This window comes from Cinclus cinclus, chromosome 8 (assembly GCF_963662255.1).
Source record: "Cinclus cinclus chromosome 8, bCinCin1.1, whole genome shotgun sequence".
Lineage (NCBI taxonomy): Eukaryota > Metazoa > Chordata > Aves > Passeriformes > Cinclidae > Cinclus > Cinclus cinclus.
In genome coordinates, this window is record NC_085053.1 from 26,111,203 (window position 1) to 26,130,017 (window position 18,815).

Sequence of the window (18,815 nt, forward strand, 5' to 3'; positions counted from 1 at the left end):
ACTTTCTGCAAAGCATAGGGGGACGTGATTGCCTGGACCAAAATCCACACTGGGGCATGGCTGTGGGCCCTGCACATGGACATCTGTGGCATTACCCTTGGAAGCAAACCTGTTCAAGCAGCAAAGGGTGCTGACACACTCTGCTCCTCTGCTGATGGGCTCTGCAGGCAGCATGGTGGCTCCCAAACCCAGCAGCCATCCAATACCTTGCCCCCTCGCCCTTCTGCTCCAGGAGCATCCACAGCCTCACGGGTGCTCGCTGCTGGAATTCCAGCAGTGACGTGGCTGCGGGTGCCAGTGCCAGGTGGGAACATTCCCCATGAGCAGCAGAGCTCCAGGATGGCCCCCAGCCCCTGAACCTGCAGCCCATGCCTGAACATTCCCAATAAGGAGGGGAGAGAGCTCACAGCCAGCCACGTCCTGCCCCATCTAGTCAAAGGCAGAGAACAAGTCTCACACAGCAGCTCCCGGGAGTGTTCCAGACATCTGGCACTTGCAACCACCCCTCCAAAGGCCCAAAAATTCCCAATCTTTCCCCCAGCCTCTGATGCTACCCACTGTAGAGCCAGGCTGGGCTGCCTGCGTTTCTCCATCCCCAGCAGCTCCTGGAGGTGTTCCTGCAGTGGTGCATGCCACCACCCAGCACTGCAGCTCTTCCCCAAGGAGGGGGTCACAGACCCCACTGCAAGCTCAGTATTTATATGTCTGAAAACAACATTAGTGTATTCCCCTTCCTTTCTTACCTCCCAGAAGTGCAGGACTCTGGCAAAAAATGGAAGTAGCAGCTCCCAGCACCTGGCCCAAGGAGCTGCTACAGAGCAGACCAGCCTCCACCATCACTCTGGCATCCCAACTCCTCCAGCCTCCAATGGGAAAAGCTGTACCAAAAAAAAAATAAAAAAAAAAAATCCCTTTTTAGCCCCTAAAACACCCCTCTCTGTCTGCAGCCTGCTGGGCTGGGTGTGGGGAGGGCAAGTGTCCGGCCAGCACATCCTCAGCCTGGTGCAGACAAAACTGACCATTTTCTAGGCTAAATTTTCAGAATGCTTAAAAAAAAGTCCAAGGAACAAACAGGCATCACTAAATCTCACCCAGGTCCCAAACTGCATCCTGAATGGTCCTGAATCCCTTTGGGATTTTGAATTCCCAAGCTGAGCCAGCCCCCCTAAAATGCCACCTCAACTGTGCATTACCTCTGCTCCCACATCCCAAAATTGGGGTTTGGCCGTTGATAAAGGTTGGAAAAAAATACCCAACTCCCACCCTGGGTCTGGCAGCAAACACTAGGAACAAACTGCAGAGCACCGAAATCAAATGTTTATGTTGATATTTATTACAGCAGGGGGAGGGGGGAGAAAGAGGGGGAACCATTTCATTCAAAAAACCATCCCAAACCAATGAAGACAATAATTTACCTATTCATTCTAAAGTACATTAAAACCGGTCCTTTCATTTCCTTACATCAGAACAAAAATATTAAAAACAAAAAAACAAAAACAAACAAAAAAAACAAAAAAAAAAAAAAAAAAAAAAAAAAGGAAAACCCTCCCAAACCTGAACAAGATATAAAGTGGAAAATGTAAAGATTTGACCCTTTGGGGAGCCCCTGGGTATGCAATGCAACAAATCTGCATTACTTGGAAAATACTAACCTGACTGTAACTATGAGACTGACACCCTCAGACCCCCATCCCACCCACCCCTCCCTCCCTCCTGACTTTCTACAGGTAAAGCAGAATGAAAATGCCTAGGAAAAAGAAGGCAAACATTAAAAAAAATATTCGTATTACACATTTAAAAAAAGCTGTTTTGTCATCTCATGTCTTGCAGTCAGAATAATAAAAACAAGCCAAATGTCCCCCAAAAACATTTCCAATGAAGGGGTGCGGAAAAAAGACATCCCTTTAATAAAACATTATCAACAAATATCGTACACAAACTACAATGTATAATAATTATTTTTTTTTTCCCCTCTCGGTAATTTTCGAACCAGACTACAAGGTAAGAAAAAACACTGAAACAAGATACAATGCTTTCAATAATCCGCACAAAGGTCAAATCCAAGGGAGAGAATATTTTACAGAATATGATATACATGGAGCAGAAATGGGAGCTGGAGAAAAACCAAGACCAAACTACAGGGTAGTGTCATGTACAGAGATCCCAACCCGCCGCCTTGGCTCGTCCCTTCCTCTCCCACCAGAAGGAAGGGCCTTTGATGCTTGCCATTAATTTTTATTTTCTTATTACAGAGCGAGCCTACAGAATAGCAAGGTTACATTTTAACAACAAGAATTCCTTAAAAAATACCTCCATCCAGTTCCAAATCATAGATAAGTGAAATCCTGACAAGAGCACATCTCTAAAGAAAATACCACCCCCCCTGCAAAATACCCCCAAAGCAAATAAAACCCCCAGAAAATCCCAAAGTTAGCTGGAGATCACAGTTTCAAAGTCCCAGGTCAGATTAACCCTATTTTTTTTTCCCAGTGGATTTAAAAAAAAAAGAAAAAAATTAAAAAAATCAATTTTTGCAGTGAACCAGCTGAAGGACTCTGGGGAAGGGAGGGACAAGAGATTTCTTCTTGTACTCAGAGGGGGGGGAAAGACTAACACAGTGCATGCCACAGTCACAGAGAGCAAGATCACGATTCATTCGAGGATGTGATCCTAGAAGGGGTCACCTGCGTTAACAAGTTTATAACGAGGTGGTGGAGTCTCTTCCCCAAAGCAGATCTTGTTAACTGGAGGAGGAAGCGTTGTGCTGCAAACAAACAAACGAACAAACAAACAAACAAACAAAAAACAAACCCAAAAAATACAAGGGAAAAAAAAACCCCAAACAAACAAACAAACAAAAAAGAAAATAAAAATAATAAAAAAAAAAAGAAAACAGGCCTTCTGAACGAAAACCACCATTGTAAACTGTCCAGTTTATTTAAAAAAATGACTACAACAGAGACAACATGATTTCATATCTAGACTAGCTTCCTGGTGTCGCACGGCACAAACATACAACAGGTTCGGTTTCTGTCTTTATTTAAAAGAACAAAGCAAAGAGATCGGAGTTGGGTGCTAGAGGCTTCCGTTTGTTTCCAAAAAGAAGTGTCATGTACATATATAAACCCTTCTGCACAAAGAAGGGTCTTGTCATGTCTTGAAATATTTTAAGTTTTGTCCTTCATGTTTTATGGAATAAAAAGTTCAGCCTTTTTATTGCATGAAACTAAACCTGGGGTTTTGGCCCCCGCCACGCATGTCCCTGCCCATACACCTAGCTTCTTCTTCTTCCTCTTCTTGCATAATTTGTTGAGATCCTCCGAACGGCAGCTGACTCTCTTGATCCTGGAGAGGAGGAGGGGGAGGGAAATCACACACTCATCGTCATGCTGGGGGAATACTGGAAGAGAGACAGAGCCACGGTGAGAAACCAGGTGGGTCAGACCCCTGGACGTTGAAGAGAGGGGTGCAAAAGGAGGCTGATGACAACTACACAGCAACCTAATTGGATCTAATAAACCAGGAAGAGAGGATATGCTGGAGACTCCAATTTATCAGGGCCTAATCTGCGCTGTAACTTGCTTTTCCAGGAAGAAAATCATCAGAGCAGTATGGGGCGAGATGCAATTTAAAACAAATAATTAACATGCACATGTGTATATGCTGCTAATGAGAGGGAGAAGAGGAGGGATGTCTGCAGCCACCCATGGAGCCTTGAATCAGCCAGGCCAGCACAGCCACCTCTGCACCAGCTCCTCTCCACCTGTGCACCCCCATCCCACCACACATCCCAACCTCCCACCCACCGTCTTTATTTCCTCCTGCCCACTTTTCTGTCCTGGAGCAGCTCATACACAGCATAACCCAAGTCCAAAAGGCACTCACTGTGCCAGCCCACCCATCCCAGGGCCAGGACACCTTGGAAACTGTTCCCTCCACCCCCAGGCAGGCACTCACTCACTCACTCACTCACATTGTCATTTTGGAAGGAATGGAGAAAGTTGCCTCCCAGCTCCCCGTCGTCTCTTGGAGTGCCCGGGGGATTGCTAATGCCACTTATGTTGTTTGGAGAATTCTGTGGGAGATGGGAGGGGTGGTGGTAAGCAGGTCCCCAGAATGCCACAGGGGCAGGGCACAGCCCTGCCCACCCCAGTCACATTCCCCATGTCCCCCTCCATCAGGGTCACAGCAGTACGCCAGTGCTGAGGGAAGGGGACAGCCCACACACCCACCCTGCAACCAACCCCACTTACTTTTGGAAGTCCATCTATGTCTCCTGACCCTGCAGAGAGGGGAGAGAAAGGAGAAGAGTCTTACTGGGCCTGCATCCATGGCCCCGTGCCCTCCACAGCCCCGCTGACTTCCACCCAAAGGCTCTGCTCTGAGCACTGGTGCGAACTGGGGGCTGATCCCAGGATGGGAGCAGGCACGGGGATGCTGTGTCAGTGTTCCCAGGGAATGAAGGACCATCAGGGCTCACCTAATGATCCGTTCATGTGATGGGGCTCCATCCCGCCCATGCCGCCCATGGGGCCGTCAGAGCCGGGGCCCATCGGGAACTGCGGAAGGAAAAGGCAACAAAACCAAAATCAGCCACAAAACATCCCTGAGCAGCTGCCATGGTGGCTCCTGAGGACTGTCCCTGCCCCAGCTATCCCTCTGGAGCAGGGCAAGGAGGGAGGTATTGTAGAATCACTGAATTGTTGAGGCGGCAAAAATCCTTTGACACCACCAAGTCCAACAGTCAACTCAGCACCACCACTAAACCATACCCTGAAGTGCCAGATCCACACATTCCTTGGACACTTCCAGGGACGGTGACTGCACCACGGCCCTGGGCAGTACATTCCAATGCCTGGCAACCCCTTCCATGAAAAAACTTTTCTGAATATCCAATCTGAACATTCCCCGGCACAACCTGGGGCTGTATCACCCGCCGAGGCTGTGGAGCTTATGGTCCTGTGGGTTCACCTATACAATTTGGCTGGGTGGCAGACCTAGAGCTGCAGCACAGCACTCCAACCAGCATTTCACAGGATTTAAGGTTTCCCATTCCCAAAAAAGCCAGCACCTTGGCCGGAGCAGCAGGACTGCTGCTCTCTTAATAAGCATAAAAAATTAACAAAGTCGCTCGAGAGTTAATCACTTTTTGATGGTTTGTTTTATTTCTGTTTTGTAACAAATGGCTGAAATCAATTAAACTGCTTTACTCTCAACTGATGAAGTTAATTATGATTTGTTATGGTATCTGATATGTAAATTATTAGAAAGCAGACTTACATTCGATCGACTGCCTGCGGGCGGTACTGGATTAATCATTGTGTAGATGTTGTCACTTGAATTTGTTGAATCTGTGGAACAGTGAAGCCCAGTAAGTCGGGTGATTAATTCATTTCTTAATTAAAACAAACTCATGCCACTTGAACTCATTTTTTTGTATTTTATCACCCAAAATTCCCTCTAACTACCACCATTTTCTGGCTAATTTGTATTTAATGAAGATCCACAAAGTTTTTAATCACAGAAATTCAACTGTGAAAAATAATTCAACTCCTGGCTGGGAAGGGTGGGGAGATAATTCCTCACCTTCCTGAGCCCCACAGCATCCAAATCTACAAGGGGATGCAGAATCATCCCAAAATGCAATCCCCAAGTCAAGAAGCCCACACCACTCACCTCCCAGAAAGCCAAAAGCCTAAAAAATTGGTCATTTCCAATGGGACAGGGATGGCCCTAGAGAGAGAGGGGTCTCAGGAGGCTCGTACCTGCAGGACTGGGCATGATGGGTGTCCCTGGAGGGCCACCGCCGCCGGGCGGACCCTGTGGAAACAAAGCTGGCATCAGATGTGCAAACATGAGCACTGCCCTCCATCCCATGTCTTCAAACACCTCCCCAAACTCTGAACCCCCAAACCCAGCCCAGTCACCTCCATGGCACTGTTCCCTCCCACCCACTCCCCTCCAGACAATCTCAACTCCTGAAGAAAGGACAAAGGGCTGGGGCAGGAGGACTCACCACGTATGTACCAGGCGATGAAGAAGAGTATGGGATCTATAGGGACAAGAGAGACAGGTTCAGCCATGGGCTGGATCCTAGCAGCCTAAGCAAGAGGCTGGGGAACCCCGTGTCATTAGCAGGGCTCAGCTAATGGGGAATGATCCCACTTGCAGGACACTTCCCAACCAACCCTGCTCCAAGATACTCACTGAGTTAGCACTGCTGGGGTTCGGCCACGGTCTACCGGCGCCAGGCCCCCTGGGGACAAAATTAAACAGGGGGAAAAATAAATGTTGTGTTGTTGTGCAGACAGTCCCAGTTCAGTGGTGAAACCTCTCGACTTTGGGGATTGCCTTACATGTTAATTCCAGGCATGCCAGGACCTAGGGAGTTGGGTGGAGGTCTCATGCCGCTGCCGTAGTTCTGCAACGATAACCAAGGGTCAGTCCACCAGAACAGGAAGGGACACCAGAGACACAAGAGAAAGGGGAAAAAAAGCCAATAAACAAACAAACAAACAAACAAAAATAAAAGCGTGTCCGTGTGCAAAAACGAGCTTAAAAAAAATAATGACGATGAACATAAGAGGCGATTGTGTTTATAAAAAAACCAGGCAGCTGAATATGGATGGGAGCCAGGCTAAGCCCCAAAGTTCCCCCGCCCTGCTCTCTGTGAAGGGAAAACATCCCCCCTCCCAGCTCCAGGAGACAATTCTGTTCACAGCCCCCAGCGCCAGCAACAGCCTTTTGGATTTTTCCCTTTGTGCAGGAGAAAACAGGGGCAGGAGGAGGAGAAAAGGCACCACTTGGAAGGTTCCTGCTGCAGTGTAAAGATGAGGAAAAGCTTCATGAGCTTCCCCTGAGATGGAGCACTCCTTGCTCCCTGGATGACTGCTGGAGTAGGGAATACCAAGCCAGGCTTGTTTTTCTGTTGCTCCCCAGCTCTCTGCTCCATTCCCCAGAGCAGACCAGCAGCCGTGGGGAGGAGGTGAGGGCGGGCAGCCTCCTGGGCCTCCTCTCCTGCCTTATTCCTCCTTGGCTTAGCCTCCAGCTGGGACTGGGAGCCTCAGATCTGCATCCCTCATCTCCTAAAACCAGCTCTAGTACAAAGCCAAGCCCAAGGCAGTGGAGGAAGAGGAATCCCCCCCAATGCCTCGCTCCATTTGGTCTGTGCTTTGCTCCCTGTGCCCTCCAGGCGACGTGCAGCCAGATTTAGGTCGCCTTGCTGCTCTTCCCCTCCCACCTCCCTCTCTTCTGTAATGCATCTTTTTGGACTGTGTTTCTGCCATTTAAAGAAAAAACTGCTACAGCAGGAGGAGGGATGGCTGGCCACTTCCTACACCACAGCCCCTTGGAGTGCTCCAGACTGGATTTTAAGTACAATATTTTAGTGCTGTCAATTTTTACCTGGATATACGGATGCACCAGTGCTTGGTGCACTGCTGAGGGCATCACCAAAGTTTGTTTTGAAGAGGCAGAAAAGGGTTTTCCCCAAACAAATTACCAGCAAGTCCTTAATTGATTGAAATTTCAGCCATTTACACTGAATAGCAGCATCAAGTCCCTTGTTTAAGGGGAAAAAAAAAAAAGGGCTCAGCGTTTTTAATTGGTGCTGAAAGGCTGGAGAATGAAGCCAGCTGAAAGATGCTCAGAGAGGGTGAGGAGGGAACGCAGCTGTGCCGAGCGACCTGGGCAAGGCACCACCAAAACCAAAGAGCTACAAACCCTCTTCATATTGGTGCTGGCAAACCCTGTCCTGGCTTCTGCAGAGCTACAAATGGGACTCTTAAAGGGAAAAAAGGCAGCAGCAATCAGCTGAAAGGGATGATTCATCACTGCTGTGCAATAAGGAGCTGCTGTCAGGATGCCTGGAAGTCCTGGCTGGATGCTCTGCAGCCCTCTGGAATCGTTTGAGAAGCATTTAGAAAGGTCCCAATGCAAAGCCTGAAGGAAAACAAGCTCTGGGCACACAAGGTGTGGGGGGCTGCTAGGTCTGGGTCGGTATTTTCGGTGGCCGCCTGCGCAGGCGCCGATTCCTGGATGGCTGCAGGGAGGCAGCGCCTGCGGGTGCCAGATTGGGAAGCCCAGCGCTTCTCCAGGGAAAGGCTGCCTCTTCAAAAACCTCTCCCTAATGTACACACACAGGGAACGGTGGAGTCAAAAATAAAGCTCTGAACATTCCACAACTCCTGCCGGCTCCCAGAGCCGCCGCCATCCCACGCGGCGCTCAGCGCGCGCTCGCAGCTTCCAAGTTTCACGGCGAGCTCTGCAAGTGGGAAGCAGCCTCCCCCAGGCAAGGCGCCGCCGCTCGCCTTGGCACAGGCCATGCTTGCAAATGCCTTTTTTTTTTTTTTGGGTGTAATCCTCCAGGAAAGGAGGATTTTAAGCATAGCAGCAGCACTACGGGAGGGCTCGCCCGTGAAACCATGCTCATGCAGGTTTTTTGTCCCCTGCCCTAGGATGGATCCATGGTGCCCGTGGAAACCGCCGAGCATCCCTGAGGAACATCCTCAGGTTGATGCTAAAGACATGACACAACTCCCTCTTTACACAACATTCAGTTATCTCAACAGTCTGGGGGGTGGGGGGGGGGGGGGGGAACAAAACAAAACTCCAGCGCTCCCTCGTCTCCTGACAGACTCTGATCCTCGCGCTACAAACTCCATGTAGGCGACGATGCAGAGAGAGGATAAACCTCCAACCAAAATATGGTAATCTGGTTTTGAAGTCTCGTAGAAGGAACAAACAGGAGTGAGTCAACAACAAGCCACTCCATGAAGTGAATCAACGGAACGACAGCATATATTAACCCAGATCTCCTTAATTTCAAGAGTTTACTCCCCTTTCCTGAAATAGAGAGCTCAAGCAGGCAGCAGGAAGGGCAGGTGGAGGGGAACCTCGCAGGGGAATGCCTTATTCCCTTTGCTGAAGGGATCTTTGCCATTTCTTTTTATTTATTAATTTCAAATGCAAGCCTTCTTTCTCTTTCCTGCAGTTAGGGTCGTAACTGTTTCCCAGGCAGGCAGTGTAATGCACTCAAAGGCTGCTCTGGTGCAGAGCTAAGTGCCATCCCCTCTGACAGAAGGGCAGGAGGGAGGCTGCAATACCCTTAATGAGCTCGGAAGACCTCACTCCTGTTAAAAGGAGGGATTTCCAGATGCAAGACTAATGCAAAACGCATTAACACTAATGGGGGCACAGGGTGTGTGTGTGGGGGGGAACTCCCAGCCCTGTGAGCCCCAGGAGGTTGTTCCCATGGTTTGTAGGATGTGCTTTGGCACCGGGCTTACCTGTGGACCAGGACCCATGGGGCCCATCCCTCGAGGAGGATTCATCCTTTGCATGGGGCCGCCCATGTTAGGGTGCCCTGTTGGGAGGAAAGCAGGGGTGTTACACAGTGTCACAGCCACTCCAGCTTCTGAATTAACAGCTAATTAGGAGCATCAGTGCTTGACCCTCCTCTGCTGGGTTTACCTTGCTGTCGTGTGGGATCCATCGAATTGGGCAGCAATGGCTGTGTACCAGGAACAGCACCTGGGGGCTGTGAGAGCAAGGGACCAAGATTAAAATAAATAAATCCTGCATCCTCCTGCATCCTGCTGCATCCCACTGCTACAGCCTCCAAGTCTTTGCCTCCCTCATCCTGCTGCAAACCCTCTCTAAACCCCAAACAAGGCATTTCTCCCTCTCCCCAGGCCAAATGCTGTTGTATTTTAGGAAAGCAGGGAAAAAGCCCGGGCTGAGCAGGGCAGCGGTGTCAAATCCAGCAGGGAAAGGTGACGAGCAGCATGGCACCCTGGTAACACACAGCACCAGGGTCAAACCAGGCAGGGATTCACTGGCTGTGCTGGGGAGATACTCCACGTGCAGCAGAGCAAGGCTGGGACCCATCCCCAAGCAGGCTGAAAGGAAGGTGGATGCTCCCCCTCCCCAAACTCACATTCCACTCGGGCAATGCTGCTATTTAAGCTTCAAAGGCTACTCCAAACAGATAAAGGGGAAGAAAAATGCAGATATTGTCTGCCTGAGGGAAGCAAACTGTAAACAGCTTTGCTACAGCGCTGCCTTTTATTTGGATGCTGACACCGAGGATCCCAGTGCTGGAGCAGAGCACAGGTCCTGGGTGCACATGCCTGTGCCAAGGCACAATCAGCCCAATCCCAAGTTTTTTTGCAGGCTGGAAGCTGGCAGCAGGAGGAAGATAAACCAGGAGAGTTGCAGAGGTGGATATTTACACTTCTGCTGCCTGACCTTCCTGCCTGCCTATTTATTCCTCTTGTCCCTCAGGATGTGACCATAACCTCACTGAGCTCTGCCTAAGTACAAACGTGTGTTTTATATGTGGTGTCTGGGGGGGAAAAAACCGAAATCCTTCTAATTAACTTTGCTCACTCCTGGATGCTTGATCCTGCTGTGGGAACAGCCTCCTCAAACCAGTCCCCCCTGGCTGCCCAGCTCACTGTGCTCACCTCCAGCAGAGCTTGGGATGAGCTGAGAACCACTGCAGGAGGGGGTGCTGTTAAAACTGACCCATGAGGAGGTGCAGTGAATTAATACCTCATTAGATCATCCATCAGTGCCCTGGGTGGAAGGCTCTTCCAGCCATCCGGGCATGGGGGTCCTCCATTAGCCCCTTCTGGGCTTTTCTCAGCTACATCTCAGCTGTCTCAGCACCAGTTAGCAAGTTCCAAAGAATCAGGTCTCATACCCAGAAAGCACAAACCCAGAGCAAGCTGGTACATCCTACTTCCTGACTATCCTGCTCTTTCTGCTAATTAGACCTACAGAAAAATAACGCTGATAGCCAAAATACAAGCTCCCAAGGTAATTTCTGAACAAACACCTTTGCTGCTCAAAGGAATTACAGGTTTCCCTTAATTCCCTTTAGTGACAAATAACCTCTGGCTTGGTCATTACCCTATGGATCTGCATGGCATCGTTGGCAGGGAGATGAATTCCTTAACCAAAGGCCACGCATGCGTCCAGGCAGGGCGTGGGGAGGAAGCCTCCATCCACAAGGCCAGAAACAAACTGCCCTTGTATAAGCTGGGATAAGAGGATAAATCCAACCCAAAAAATTCAGCAGTGACCCTCCCCGCTTGACCCCGCTGCTGATCTAAACGCTCGGTCAACCCAGCAGCAGGATTATCTCCATCACTTTAATTTTCTGCGATTGCAGGGAAAATCCAGCCGGGCAGCGAGCACACAGCATGGCACAGCCCTGCTGGGAACACCACAGCTGGAAAGCAGCACATTCCCCACTGCTGTTTCCAACCTGGATAGGCCCAAACCTCAAAATAAAATCATTATGAAGTGACACCCGGTGCTCCAGCACTAGGAAAAAGGAGGGTGACCAAGGAGGTGATGCTTGCCACCCGAATCCAAGGAGCATCTGCAGGACACTTGGCTCTCATTCCCCCTTCCCAATTAACAGCTATGCCTAGGAAATGCAGAATTCTGGGAGCACAGTACCTGGTTGCCCATCCTGATGGGGGGCCGGGGACCTCCGGCGTAGCGCGGTGACATGAACGGCTGTGGGGACACAAAAAGGGGTCAGGGCTGAGCCGTGAGAGGCAGCACGCTCCCCACGCACGCTGGTCAGCCTGTACACACTGCTTTTGGCATTTTTGGTTTGATTTTTTTTTTTTTTTTTCTGGAGATATCCTTTTCAAAAAAGTTACATTTCAAAAGGGAAAAAAGTAAAAAAAAATAGAGAAAGGTGTCTGGAGTCCGTTTTTTAGACATTTTCTCTGTAGGTTGATTGAGAGCGTGTTTGACATCGGCAATACTAGGTGAGGCTGTTAAAATTAGTGCATGGGAAATCCTGAGTGTTAGATAATGTTCAAGTTTAAATATATAGAGATATATTAAAAAAAAGTGGCAAATAAGCATATACAGACACGCACACATAAAAAAACCCAGTGCTAAGTACTGAAAAAAAAAAAAAAGAAGAAAGGCTTAACGTTACTTTTTTTACAACTGCTGCTACTAACAGAAGCTTAAAAACCCACATCAAGTTAAATTTCTCAGGCTACCTTGGGAAGGTAAAACAGTCTGATACCCACGATTGACTTCTCAGTCCATTGACAACTGCATATCCAAAAAACACAAAAAAAAAAAAGAAAAAAAAAAAGAGAAAGAAAAAAAAAAAAAAAGAAAAAAAAAAAGGGGAAAAAAACCAACATTTTGCTTCAGAGCTGGAGTGCCCGGGGGGATGCTCCCCAGGGAGCGGGTACCCGCTGCCCAGCATGCTTACAGAGGGGGAAAAAAGAAGTAAATCGAGCGCACGTCCCGGTTCACAGCCCTACCCATCACTAGTGTCTTTACCTGACTGTGGGGTCCCATCATGCTGTTAGGATTGTGGGGTGGAGGCTGTGCGTGTGGCGAGGGCTGTGACCCAGGCGGTCCCTGTGAGGTCAGACAGTAGAAGGAGGTTATGGATTAGCACATGAAAGCGCAGAAAGAGCTAAAAAAAGGATTCACGGGTGGACCCGTCAGGGACTCAGTTCTCCCGGCTTTAAATCAATTTTTTTTTCTTGTTTTCCTTTTTTTTTTTTTTCAAATTGAGTTTCTATTCATTTGCAGCTGAACAATGAGTAATTATATATGCAAAAAAATATATATTCAAAATCAGAACATCTGTCAAAATACAGTGGCCACATTGAGAGTAAACGGTCCAGTGGTTCAACCAAGTCTGCAATGATAAACACACACAGGGAAACACTTTGCAGGGGCGTGCAACGAGGGGAAAAAAAAAATATGCAGGAGAGGACCAGAGAGGTTGGGGGGAAATAGAAAAACTACCCCCAAACAAACAAAAAAAAAAAAAAAAAAAAAAAAAAAAAAAAAAAGGAAAAAAATTTCCTAAAAAATCAAAATCAATTTTTTTCCTCTCTCATCCCAAAGGTTGGAAACACCTCCGGGTTTGTTTTGACCGTGGTTCACTGGAAGTGCTGGAGTGAGCGCGGAGGACAAGGAGCACGTCCCAGCTCACACTTGGACAGCGTTTGGCTGGCACAACCAGGGCTGCACCACCACACTGAAGGGATGGAACATCCTTCCTCGAGGTGGATTCCCTAAGGATGTGAGTAAAATGGCTTGCGTGCAAAGAAAGGATGTCTAGGGGAAAAAAGGAGAGATTAGTTGGTGCAGTTTTAAGGCTGCAATGCAGCAGTCGCTGACATTTTGGGCTCGAATGCCCACTTTAAATTATTTTTTTTTTAAAAATTTCCCTTAAAATAAAACAATAACAAAAAATTTGCTTGGAAAAACCGCAAGCTCGGTGCGAGAAATATACCGATGCATGTTAATGTGAGGAAAAGACAAAAGTAAAAAAAAAAAATTAAAAAAAAAAAAAGTATATAGATATATTTTTTGAGTCAAAGGAGGTGTAATTGGTAGAGAATGCACAGGAGCTCTGTCAGTAGGTGATGGGAAGTGATGGCAGGCTCCAGGACCAGCGCCGGAGCAGATGTTCTCTACCTGCCTCGTTACTAATTTCAACAAGTGTTCGCCTTCTAGCTGCTGCCAGCAATGGCATGGTTTGTTACCATGAGCAATTTTCTTAATTAACAGACATTAATTAGCCATTTAGCAATTTTGCAAGCATTTGTTTAGCAGCTTTCCTAAACATGAATACCACTGTGATAATGGTACTGATTAGAGGGTCCCCTAATTAACAGTACAGGGAAGGAAAATTGAAATCACATAAATTAAAAAGGGAGGGGAAGTTAATGAAGGCAGGACATATTTGCACCTGCAAATCTTTTGTACGGCGGAAACTTGAGTGCAATGTAAATAAAGTAAGAGGGTGGGTTTTTTTCTTCTTCCTTTTTTTTTTTTAATTTTAATTTTTTTTTTTTAATTTGAACGGTTTGGTGGCGAGATGGAGCCAAGCAGATTTAAACCAACAGCCTCCTACCAGCCTCTCTGCTCCAGCTGCTGAAATCCCACCACTCACACCACCATTTATTCTCCAGGAGCCAAAAGGAACCAGCCCCTACTCTCAGTTCCTGGCCAACCTCATCTGGATGAGGTCACAGCACCTCAGGACAACCCTCCCCACTGCCTTCTCCATCCATGTCCCACCAGAGCAGAGAAGGCAAACCTCTGAGGTCCAACTGCAGCATCAACCTCCTTTAGCAGAAGTCCTCTCCAGGCATGGAAGTTTACTTTGTTTTTACTCCTGAGTTGCTAACTCTGTCTGTGAATGTGAAGTGCAGCAGGGGCAGCAGACACCTCCCACCTTCCCCCAAGAAGGTCTGGCCACCCCCAAAGCCCTTCCTACACATCTCAGCTGCAGGATTTGGGGTCGGGAAGAACAGAAGAGATGAATGAGTGATGAAACCAAGTGGAAGGTAAAAACCAGGTCTGGCAGAGGCCAAACCTCAAGCCCCATCAATGCAAGAGCCAGTGTCCCCCATGATGCCTGCCTTGTGCTGTCCAGGTGCTGATGTCCTTCCCCTCATATCCCACAGCAGGTGAGGGTGTGTGGTGAACAGGTATCAGACCCATGGGGGACACGGCCACCTGAAGGCACCCTGGCTGGCCTGAAGGTGATACCTGGGGTCTGCATTTTGAGCAGGAGAGCAAACACTGATCATTGGAGAAAAAGCATCTAAGACTCATAGCAACGCTTCCACCAGAGAAAAATGCCCTGTGGCAGCTGGGCCCAGAGAGCATCTGCTGTTTCTGCTGCTGAGTGCATCCTCTGGAGTGTGCCTCTGCCCTGACACCAAGGATGTTCCCGGGACGCTCCAGGCTTGGCGCCGTAGCATCCTTGCCCTTGCACTATCCCATGTGGTACCGTTTCCAGAAGACACTTCTGGATAAGGTGACGCCCAGCTTGTGCAAACGTTTTGGCAGGCAAGGAGGAGTTGAAAGCAGCTTTTAAAATTTTTCCTTCTTTTCTTGCTTTTTCTGTGCAGCGGCATCCAAAATGTTCGCTGCAAGCCGCGAGCGCCGCAACCCCCTCGGCACGGCTGCCCTGCTCTGTCTGAAATGCAGCCCCTCTGGATAGTGTTATCTCCATAAATATTTGCAGATGTTTCAGGGCTGGGACCTGTGTAGGGTTGGGAACGCCTGTTGGAGTGGTTGCCTTTTCGCACGGGATTGCCTTGCTGCAGAGGGAGCAGCAGATGATCCCAGTGGATCATGGCAGTTGAGACAAGTGTTTTCCAGAGATGACATGTGGGCTCCAACCAACAGAACATCCCTTTTTTTCTTAAAAAAACGTGTGATTAGCAGTTATTAACTACTCCTGTTAAAGGAGGAGGCTGAATACACGCTGTCCTGATTCCTCCACATCCCTCCATCCAGCTCAGGAGCTGCATCCCTGTGGCACTGCTCCTTCTGACACGCCATGCTGGGTGAGCAGGACCTGCTCTGCAATTGCTTCACTCTCATCTCCAGACCAGCACTCTCCCCCCAGCCAGAGAAACTCCATCATCTCTCAAGTTTCTCCTTTTTCCCCCCAAACTGGACACTCTTTGTGTGGGTTCTTCATCTTCCTGTAGCCGCCTCTAAAAAAAGCCCCAAAAACAACCCCAACAGCTAAAATGGTGTTAGAGGAAACTGTTTCCAACAGCTGTTGGTGCCCCAACCTCCACTCTGCTTCATATTTTTCTCCCCTCTACACTCCAGGGACTTTAAAAGCCCAACCCAGCCTGCAGGACAGCTGAAGTTTGCTGCCACAGTTGCTTCCTACAGGGAGTTTCCAAGAGATCAGGTTATTTCCACTCTGTCTTTCATGAGCTCAACTCCTCAAACTTCTTGTAAAATATTAAAGATGGAAAATGGCACGAGCGATCATAGCTCTGTGTGTGTCAATTTATGTTTCCAGCGTAATTCACCACAAATGGATCATGTTTTATGGGCTACATACTTTCAGCTAATGGGGGAGTTTTGCTATTTAAAAACATTTTCAAGCAGCTCTGGGGGTGGCAGAACAAGGCAGGATGGTACGAGAAGGCAAAGCACCACTGCCACGAGACACCGATGGTTTCGAGTTAGCAATAGGGAGGCATTTTGTGTTTAAAATACCTGTCCCTGCCTGCCAGTTTTGATGTTAGAAAATACTACAATAAATCAGATGGATATTAATTAAAGCCATGCCTGGGTTTATTGGAGAGGAGATTTATTTCTACTGAAGGAGAGAGATGTTTTGCAAGTTGTCAAGAAAAAAAAAAAAAAAGAGGTATCCCTTTAGGAGCCTTTAGGAGAGATGCTCCAGTTGCCTTCAAAAGAGAAAGACCCCAGTTGACTTCCAGCATATGGTGCTGGGTGAGGACCTTCCCCAGACAGGGTAAGGCGAGGCCAGGAGAGGTTAGACAAGGCAAGGCAAATCAAGGCAAGGCAAGGCAAAGCAAGGCGAGGTTAGGCAAGGCAAGGCCAGGCAGCAAGGCAAGGCAAGGCAAGGCGAGGTGAGGCGAGGCCGGCCAAGTTTCCCTGCAGACAGCGAAAGGCAGTCGTGGGCAGGAGCTCTGCCTCGCCTGCAGCTGGGGCTCCCAACTGCAGAAGCCTGGTTTTAAGGAATATGTTTAACACAAGCTCTTCAGGAAACAAACCCGTGTCAGCCGGAGCCAAGAACAGTCACCTCCATCTGGCTGGAGCACCCGAGAGAAAGTTGACTGCAAATCCCACCATATGCTCCAGACGCTCGGTACAAAAGCCTCGGGCATCCCACTAAACTTCCAGAAAAAAAACTTTCTCTGATGCTTGCTTTTCCTTTCCTCCAGCTTTTAGCCTACCTTCTTTCAAACCCTGGCTGGTGCAGGCTGGTACCAAGTTCTACCTCAGGATTTTGGGAAGAGCAGCCTGGTTTTATGGCTCTTGTGCTGCCTCACTGCAACTGGCTGACCTGAGCTGGTGGCACCCGCTGAGCAGTGGGAAATCCCACTGGAGATACCAGGACAGCAGGGGGGAAATGGTGGTATCCAAGGAGGGAGCAGGACAACACAGACCCCTTCCTATTGTCCCTTGCTTCACCATCCTCACCCCACGAGCATCCTCACCCAAAGAGGGAAGTCTCCAGCATGTGGGGAGGAGAGGTGGGGAGGGCAGGGGATGTGTGTGGGAGAGCCCCCCAGGCTCTGAAGCCCCCATCCTTCCCAGCTCCCGAGGCCTGTCTGCATTAGGGGGCAGTGTGGGAACACGGAGCAGCCGGTGCTTTGTTTTGGTGCATCTCGGCGCCGAGCCGCTGATGCATAGCTAACGCAGCGCCGACATTGATTTATGGTCAACTTTCCATTTCATCAGCGTGGGGCACTCTGCGCTGGGGAGAGCAGGCATGGCTGGGGGGGCTGCTGACTTGCTCTGCCCCCCCCCCCGTTTATTTAGTGGTATAAAGGTGTGGTATCAATTGCTCTCAATTTTTTGTTTTCCTTCCTATGTTTCCCTGGCACATTCACCCCCCCCCCCCCCCCCCCCAGTCCTTCTTGCGAGGGATCTGCACCCCGGCATCAATCCAGCTTTCAAAACAAAAGCAGGAACGCCTCTGATGACCTTTAGGAGGATGAGCAGAGGGTTTGTTTGCTCATCTCAATGGGACAAAGAGAGAGATTTAAATAAAAGCATCTACCCATGCTGGCTGTCAACCCAGCCAACCTTTTGTCCGGAGCACAGCCATGCTGTGCCACTGGCTGGCACCATGAAATGCCCTGGCAACCCAAGAGTGCCATGGGCCTCTCCTTTCCCATAATTTTGGGAGATTCTGCAGGCTGCACTTCCTTGGCCCCTGGCCTCAAGGTCGCTGCTCAGCCCTGGCACTGGGAAGGTAATCTCACTGCAAGGCAGTGGCTGTGGATGGGTGCTGCAGCCTGGAGCCTTCCTTGCTTCTCTCTTTCCTGGAGAATTCCTTCTCCTCCAAGCTCACTCACATGTGTTTGGGCTGCAAAGTCCCAGGAATGGTCCGGATCATTTTTTCCCTTTGCCAACCCGTGGTGGACATCCTCACATGCAGGGCTGGGGAAGTTCATGTACCCCCAGGGTGGCAGTGCGGAGTTGCTGCTACCACCAGCTTTGCTGGTGACTCATTCCTCAGCTCCCTGTGTGACTCCCCACCATGCCTGGACATGATCAGGCCCTCTCAAAATTCCTCTCAAAAACTATCTGCCCAAGCCTGCTACCCTTGGGGATATCCCTTGCAGGTCCTTGGTGCAGAAGAGCAAGATGCTGAAAACTCCAGAGCCCTCTCCAGCACTCTCCTGGCATGAGGATGGTACTGGCTGAGGTGGTACCACCTCACTCACTGCCAGGGTTAGCATACCAAGGGTTGAGGAGATGTCCTCTCTATCTTCTGTGACCTTTTTATTTTTGACCCCTGAATTTAGGCACTTTAATCTCCTACAAATGGGAAATTATCCCCGAGCCGTGACTGGCTGAGCACTGAGCCTCCAGCCCACCTCTGCAAGAGCTGCTCTCCAGCATCTCCTGAAGCTGGAATGAGCTCCAGCACCCGCAATAAATCAGACAGGCTTTCATGGAGGCAATGTTCAGACTGTGTTAAAAGGTGGGATTTTTCTTCTGCTTTCCATCCCGTGGGCTGGGAGGAGAAACCAGATGTTGGAGGGCTTTCAGGAAAGGCAGGCTCTTGAGATGTCACATGTAAGCCATATGCACCAGCACCCATCCTCTCTTCCCTCTGGCAGTGCTGGGGATGGGCAGCATAACCTGTACTGGTGTTACTACATTGTCTGGGGTTTCAGGATCCACTCCTGCTTCTGAGCCATCCCATTCCCCAGCAGCTCCTGGGCCAGCTGCACAGGAAGCAGGGAGCTAGGATGGGTTGCTTGCTATAGGAGGGCAGAAAGGAAAGAGGG

General features: G+C 49.2%; 1 protein-coding gene across 26 annotated transcripts in view; it reads right to left on the bottom strand.

The window, feature by feature from the left end:
• Positions 1–1,884: 1,884 nt before the first annotated feature.
• SSBP3 (single stranded DNA binding protein 3) overlaps positions 1,885–18,815 on the bottom strand; it is a 55,457-nt gene continuing 38,526 nt past the window's right edge. For 5 of the 26 annotated variants that reach the window (XM_062497132.1, XM_062497142.1, XM_062497150.1 and 2 more), the window contains 12 exons: positions 11,470–11,529; positions 9,472–9,538; positions 9,288–9,364; positions 6,357–6,421; positions 6,208–6,256; positions 6,017–6,052; positions 5,766–5,820; positions 5,281–5,351; positions 4,481–4,559; positions 4,254–4,282; positions 3,974–4,075; positions 1,885–3,400 (listed from right to left, as the gene is read on the bottom strand). In XM_062497132.1, the coding sequence (XP_062353116.1) occupies positions 3,371–3,400; positions 3,974–4,075; positions 4,254–4,282; positions 4,481–4,559; positions 5,281–5,351; positions 5,766–5,820; positions 6,017–6,052; positions 6,208–6,256; positions 6,357–6,421; positions 9,288–9,364; positions 9,472–9,538; positions 11,470–11,529 (720 nt within the window). In that variant the 3' untranslated portion in view covers positions 1,885–3,370. Of the gene's footprint in view, positions 3,401–3,973; positions 4,076–4,253; positions 4,283–4,480; positions 4,560–5,280; positions 5,352–5,765; positions 5,821–5,862; positions 5,890–5,955; positions 5,979–6,012; positions 6,053–6,207; positions 6,257–6,356; positions 6,450–9,287; positions 9,365–9,471; positions 9,539–11,469; positions 11,530–12,324; positions 12,406–18,815 lie in introns of all 26 variants that reach the window. The other 21 variants (XM_062497138.1, XM_062497127.1, XM_062497147.1 and 18 more) reach the window with 18 other exon arrangements.